Genomic DNA, 7,034 nt, shown 5'->3' with positions numbered 1-7,034 from the left:
TGTTCGGTGCCTGAGGGCCGCTTTCCAAGCCACTTGGTGGACGTGTGTGGCACAGGGACTCTATCCCAGAGCTACCAGTATGAGGTGTGTCTAACAGGAGCTTCTGGGACCAACGAGTTCAAGTATCTGAAGCCAATTTTACCCAACTTCCTTTCACAGGGTGCTGATGGTGTTAGTGAGACAAATGCTAGTTTCAGGAATAGCTTTGAATTCAGTTAAATATTGTTGACATTGACCTACTCGCTGAGTAATAACTGGAAGGTTGGCACGTTTACCCGTAGATGCATCCGGGAAGAGGCTGGTGACCTACTTCCCACAGTTCACACCCTTGAAAACCATATGAAGTCTAGTTCTACTCTGCAATGTATTGGGGTAAGGGGGCAGTCTGGTTTGATCGGATTGTTTTACTAAGGCTAATCACAGTTCATTTATTGATTTTTGCTTTTTAATGCTTTATCTGGATGGCTCTTTCCTATTGAAAACGTAACCATTTCATTCCAAGTCTGTACATGATACTTTTAAATGCACTGCTCCAGGCAAAGACGTATAAGCAAAACAATTGCTGGGTGAGTTAATTTTGACTTATAGTGACCCTACGAACAGAGTAGAGCTGCCCTACAGAGTTTTCAAGGGTGTAATTTGTACAGCCGTCAACTGCCACAGCCTTCTGTCCTGGAGTGGCTCCTGGGTTCTCAAACTACCAACCTCTGTTAGCAGCCCAGCACTGGGTCACCGTATCACCAGGACTCCCTTTTCAAGATACAGTGACTGGAAGTTTTCTTTGTATGTTCCAGTTGATGAGTAATCTCACTGTTCCTTAATCAGATTTAAAGTGTGAAAGTAAACTGTATTTTCAAACATCTTTAATTTTTTTAAGTTCAAACACTTTCCCAAACTCACAAAGTTCCTTCATATTTTAAAATATTTGCATCTATTTTAAATAAATGCTATTACCATAATGTTGGAATTTTATATGGCTAATAGCATCCAGGGATCTTTGAGTTTGTATCTATGCTCTTAAAGGAGTCCTCATGGCCCAATAGTGAAGTGCTAGGAGAAGTGGCAGTTTTCGCCCACCAGAGGTTCTGAGCAGAAGTAGAACTGACCGGTAGAGCTGCTCCAGTCAAGAGGACAGCCAAGGGAGCCCTATGGTGGCAGTTCTACTTTGTCTTACAGAGTGACCATGAGTAGAAATCAACTCAAAAGTTACACAACAACAACATATTCTCTTGGGTGAGTGTGACTTTTCATTGTATTCTGAGATTGACTAAGAGATTAACATAATGATATTCATGAATAACAGCATGTTTTAAAAATATATACTTCTATAAAGTATCAACACATTAAATGTATGGTTCTTTAGATATTGCAAGAACCTTAACCCTTGGTTTCCACAAGCATTCACATTGTGAGTGTTTAATAAATATCTGTATCAAAATCACTCATCAATATTCTAAATATAGTTAAATAGCACATGCCCAGTGACTGCCAATGACATTCTAATTCCTCATACTCTGTATTTCAGAAGTCTGTTGTTTGTTTACTATAAACCCTCTGCTTATTTTAATCCCCTCCCCAAACCTCTTGAACTTTTTATTGTGAAGTGGGTGAAGGTTTATAGACCAGATTAGTTGTCCATTCAACAATTCATACATTTTTTCCATGTCATTGAATGCAATTCCCATAAGTGACATATCATATCTTACTTCCTCCCTGTGATTCTCCTTATATTATTCCCTCTTTCTCAAGCCTTCTGCATCTGTTCTTAGGTAAATACTGGATTTTTTTTATCTCAAATGGTTTGTTATTCTAAAGAGTGTACCTCCCCAGTGTTGTTGTCCCCCTTACAAACCTGCCCATGTTTGGATGAAAATTGAGCCTCAAGGGTCAGATTAAGGGCCCATAGTCTCAGGAGTCAATTAATTTTTATAAGTTGTTCTTTTTTCTGATTTTGAATTTTTGTTCTACATTTCCCCCACTCTACCCAGGACCTTCTAATGCAATTCCTTTCCTAGCTGTTGGTTGTGGCTGTTGGACATAGAATCTAGTTTTTCTGTCTGGGGGCATAGAATCTGATGTTCATGTGATCCTTTAGTCCATTCTTTCCACAAGCTTTCGATTTCCATCGCTCTTCTTTAGCCTAGGCAGAGATAAATGAATAGTTGCACCTAGATGGTTGCTCATGAGCATTTAAGGTCCCAGTCACTGCTCACCAAAGTAGGATGTGTAGAGCATCATCTTTGTGGACTATGTTGTGACTGACTTCGGTGTCTTTTCATGGCCCTCAGCCCAAAGGCCCTGTGACTTATTCCCTCGAGATGTTTGATTAAATCTAAGAATTTTCATAACTTTATGCCCTATGTGCTCCACTACATTGATGGATATATTTGCAGCAAAGGTTAATAAATACCCATGCTAAAATATTGTTATATATATATATTTATATATTTGTGAGTATACTGCCACTCTCCCTCCATTACATTGATGGATATATTTGCAGCAAAGGTAAATAAATACCCATGCTAAAATATTGTCATATATATATATATATGTATACTGCCACTCTCCCTCCTTCGCCGGTCAGCCTTCATGTCTTCTCTTAGAGTACCATTATTTCTGAATTGTGTGTATGACAGTGTTTTCCTGTTGCCTTTAAATCTTGCACCCTCCCAGTCTTCCTCTACCCCCATCATTTTGGTGACTTCCTTTTTGTTATAGATTACCTTCACCGAAGTTAACTGGTGTCTAACCTCTATTCAGTGACTTACTCTCCCTCCCTCTTCCACCTTTGGTAGTAGTCATCGAATGATGTTTGTTAACATTTTGCCATCATGATCTCTCATACAACATTTGTCTTTTTGCTATTGGTGAATTTCACTCCACCTCATATCCACCAGATTCATCCACATTATAAGGTGTTTTGAAGATTCATCTTCACTCTTTATTTTTTTAATTAAATCATTTTATTGAGGGCTCGTACAACTCTTCTCACAAACCATCCATCCATCCATTGTGTCAAGCACATTTGTACATTTGTTGTCAACATCATTCTCAAAGCATTTTCTTTCTGCTTGAACCCTTGGTATCAGCTCCTCATTTTCCCCCTTCCTCCCTGCCCCCCCTCCCTCATGAACCCTTGATAATGTATAAATTATTATTATTTTCATCTTCACACTTTAATAGTGCTGCGATGAACATAGGTGTGCATATATCTATTCACACCCTGATTTGTTCTGGATATACACCATACAGAGAATCAATTCCAACTCTCAAAAAACCATTTTCATGACTAAAAATATTCTACCAGATAAATGGGTACAGAACAAGAAGAATAAAACAATGCACATGATGACACTTGTAGAAGTTGTAACTAATGTCATGGAGAATTTTATATAAAAATTGTTAAATGGTAACCTCATTTGTTTTTTAAGTTTTTACCTAAAACAATAACGTGTTTTCTCAAAAAAAAATCTTATACTAGCTCTGAGCACTCCATTAGCATCGAAGAGACCTGTGTGTGGATAGCATGTCTTTAATCTTGATCAACTTTTTGAGATTTGAAACATAGCTTGGCATTGCGCTTTTAATTTTTTTTCTGAAATATGTAGGATTCAATGATAAGTAAGTCTCTGGAGAAATATCTCTAGACCTACGGATTTAGTTTTCCACCGTCTTCTTGTACTTGCACTATTCTTTTTCACTTCTGCCAATGCTTTGATGCTTTTTTCATTGGGTAATAGAGGTATGTTTTTCAAGGACTCCCCATTGATTACATGATTAGCTCAGTCACTAGGACGCTGTAGGTTCTTAATAAAAAATTTGAATGGCAAAAGAAAGAACTGTCATTTTACTTGTGCTATAATTACATTTCAATGCCTTAAAAAAAACTTTAAGGACTATTTTTGCTGGGTCCTTATATGCTCTTTGATGTACAAGGCACTATAAATTTTTTTCTATTGTGTTCTAGACTCTGTTTTTCAAACATTATGCAGGTATCAGTTCACAGTATCTGCTTCTTCCATATTCCCCCCCTTTTTTTCTTCCTGTTTGAGTCTTTCCTGTCCACTGGCTTAAGGAATACATGTGGGGGATTGTGGTCTTCAGTTTTGTAATTTAAATTCCCTTTTGTAGTTCCCTAAATGGTTTACCCAAATTTCTTCATTGCTAGCTGCTTAATTTCTGAACCAGACATTAACATGTTAATTATTAATGTGCCTTAGCCTATCTTTACATGTTGTTTTTCATTTTATGTATATTTGAATGAATTAAACTGTTAGCATTAAAATATGAACTGAAGGTCTCATTTGAAGAATAGCATAGATGTAGAATACCATCTCGGTACTGAAAGTCTCTGATCAGCTAATGCATTACTTGTAGGATCATGGGTATATCATATAATTTCTATCAGCTCACCCCCCCCCCAGATATAATAACAGCAACTTTAATAGCTTACCATTACGGTCAAATAAGGCAATATGACGATTTGGAACCAAAAATGCTGTTAGTGTTTTGTATCACTAGTATTAAAATTGGCTCAATACGTGAGATTTTATTACACTTTTGGTAATTGGGTGGAAATATAGAAAGAAGCTATATTTAACACAAGCCACTTGTATTGTTTCACTTCTCTGCTTAACACCTTGCTGTGACTCCCTTTATCCTTAGAATAAAATCCAGACAGGGATTATTTGGCCCCAGTTGGCCTCTTCAATTTCCTCTTCTTATTTACTCTTGAAACCCAAAATGTGCGTCCATTGTCCTTTCTTTACATACAATGCACATCAGCATCTTATACATTAAATCATCTTCCCATTCTACCACCTTACCTTGAAAAATCATTCTCATTCTTCGTGTTCCAGATTAAATAGCACATTCACAGACCCTAGAATAAGCTAGATATTGCAACTTTTCAGTAAATAGTAGTTTTACCTAGCACTTTCCATATTGTTTGAACATCCGTTTAAAGTCTGCAAGCATCATTAGATGGAAAACCAAATAAAATGTCAACATTGTCTCTTTACCTGTGCCTAACATCTATCACAAGCACAAGAATGTCTGTGGAAATAATTTAATACAGATGAAATAACAAAAATTACTGAAATAAGTTCAGGAAAAGCACTAATTGTTCTTTGAGTGGAAATGAAAATGTTGTGGGAATTAGGCTTCCATGGCCCTCTGGATATACTCTTTGAATCTATTTATAACCATCAGCTTGCACAACATCTTCTCATAACATTGTTTTTAACTCTAAAAGTAATTCATACACATTTTTAAATATGGAGAGAGAAAGATAATCACATACAGGATAGTGCAGCATGTCATTATATAGGGCAAATTTTTTTCATTTACATGTAATAAACAGTACTAGAAAGAACACATTTGTGCAGAGTCATAAATTGTGCAAACACTTCTTTTAACGAACATATTTCACTTCCCTAGATTGCGTTTATTTGGCTTAAACACACGAAATCCTACCCACCAGTGTTAGCTGGGTCTAGTAAAAGGAATTAAAATGCAGGATAAAAACTGAAACTTCTCCAAGAATTTGAAACTGCGCATGAACGCATGGTGGCGCTGTTGACTAAGAAGGCGAAATAAACTACAGCTACTACGCAAACCGTTCTTTGGAAACGCACGAATTCGGTGCAGTGGTTGCGAGTTTGTGAGCCTAGGCAGGCTTGTAAGCAAGCAAATCAGAGCCCCTGGGAAGGATGATTCCCTAATCTGTCTCCAAAGATTGGGGACAAACTCTGCGCCCTTTCCAGCGCTACCTTGGGACTGCTGGGTGACACTTCCTGGAAGGCCATGGAGGAAAGTGCAATGAAGGCTGGAGGGGAGCGCTTTCTTAGACAAAGGCAAGTCCTACTTCTCTTTGTTTTGTTGGGTGGGGCTCTGACTGTGTGCGAGTGCGGTCGCTATTCCGTAGCAGAGGAAAAAGAGAGAGGCTTTTTCATAGCCAACCTAGCAAAGGATCTGGGGCTGCGGGTAGGAGAATTGGCCGCGAGGAGGGCCCAAGTTGTGTCCAAAGGGAGCAAGCAGCATTTTCAGCTCAACCATCAGACCGGGGATTTGCTCTTGAATGAGAAATTGGACAGGGAGGAGCTGTGCGGGCTCACAGAGCCGTGTCTATTAGACTTTCAGGTATTGCTGCAAAACCCTTTGCAGCTGTTTACAAATGAGCTCCAAGTCATAGATGTAAACGACCATTCTCCCATATTCCTTGAAAATGAAATGCAGTTGAAAATCCTAGAAAACACTCCACCAGGAACAAGGTTTCTTTTGGGAAATGCCGAGGACTTGGATGTGGGAAAAAACAGTCTCCGAAACTACACAGTCATTCCCAATCCCTATTTCCACGTTTCCACAAGCAGTCGCAGGGATGGAAGAAAATACCCAGAACTGGTGCTGGACAAAGGCCTGGATCGAGAGACGCAGGCAGAGCTCCACTTAACGCTCACCGCCCTGGATGGGGGATCTCCGCCCCGGTCTGGGTCAGCCCAGATCCACGTCCTGGTCTTAGACATAAATGACAATGCCCCAGAATTTACACAGTCTCTCTACGAGGTTCAAATTCTAGAGGACAGTGCCCTTAACGCTGTCATTGTCACCGTCTCAGCTACTGATCTAGATACTGGAGATTTTGGTGCAATAACCTATGCATTTTCCCATGCTTCCGAAGAAATTCGCAAAACTTTTCAACTAGATCCAGTTACTGGTGATATCCAACTACTCAAGTATTTGGATTTTGAGGCGATTAGAACTTACGAAGTAGATATTGAGGCCAAGGATGGTGGAGGCCTTTCGGGAAAATCAACAGTCCTAATTCAAGTGGTAGACGTGAACGACAACCCACCAGAACTGACCTTATCGTCGCTGAACAGCCCTATTCCAGAGAATTCGCTGGAGACTGTGGTAGCTATTTTCAGAATTTCCGACCCAGATTCCGGAGACAACGGGAGAGTGATTTGTTCTATCCCGGAAGAACTCCCCTTTATGCTCAAACCGTCCATTGAGAATTACTACTCACTGGAAAC

General features: G+C 39.2%; 2 protein-coding genes across 6 annotated transcripts in view; both read left to right on the top strand.

Moving 5' to 3' along the window:
- LOC101653911 (protocadherin beta-2) overlaps window positions 1–377 on the top strand; it is a 2,584-nt gene extending 2,207 nt beyond the window's left edge. The window contains exon 2 of the mRNA XM_004697035.2: window positions 3–377. Coding sequence (XP_004697092.1) covers window positions 3–219 — 217 coding nt within the window. The 3' untranslated portion in view covers window positions 220–377. The remainder of the gene's footprint in view (window positions 1–2) is intronic.
- Window positions 378–5,705: 5,328 nt separating this feature from the next.
- Window positions 5,706–7,034, top strand: part of PCDHB4 (protocadherin beta 4) — a 14,779-nt gene continuing 13,450 nt past the window's right edge. Inside the window, exon 1 of one of the 5 annotated variants that reach the window (XM_045284477.1) lies at window positions 5,706–5,978. In XM_045284477.1, coding sequence (XP_045140412.1) covers window positions 5,806–5,978 — 173 coding nt within the window. In that variant the 5' untranslated portion in view covers window positions 5,706–5,805. Of the gene's footprint in view, window positions 6,961–7,034 lie in introns of all 5 variants that reach the window. The other 4 variants (XM_045284478.1, XM_045284476.1, XM_045284475.1 and 1 more) reach the window with 4 other exon arrangements.

The sequence above is a fragment of the Echinops telfairi genome, unplaced genomic scaffold (assembly GCF_000313985.2).
Source record: "Echinops telfairi isolate 266 unplaced genomic scaffold, ASM31398v2 ScPeMD7_7469;HRSCAF=8507_0, whole genome shotgun sequence".
NCBI classification, from domain to species: Eukaryota; Metazoa; Chordata; class Mammalia; order Afrosoricida; family Tenrecidae; genus Echinops; species Echinops telfairi.
Note: the sequence above shows the minus strand (reverse complement) of the source record. Positions and strands in the feature narration are given on the sequence as shown.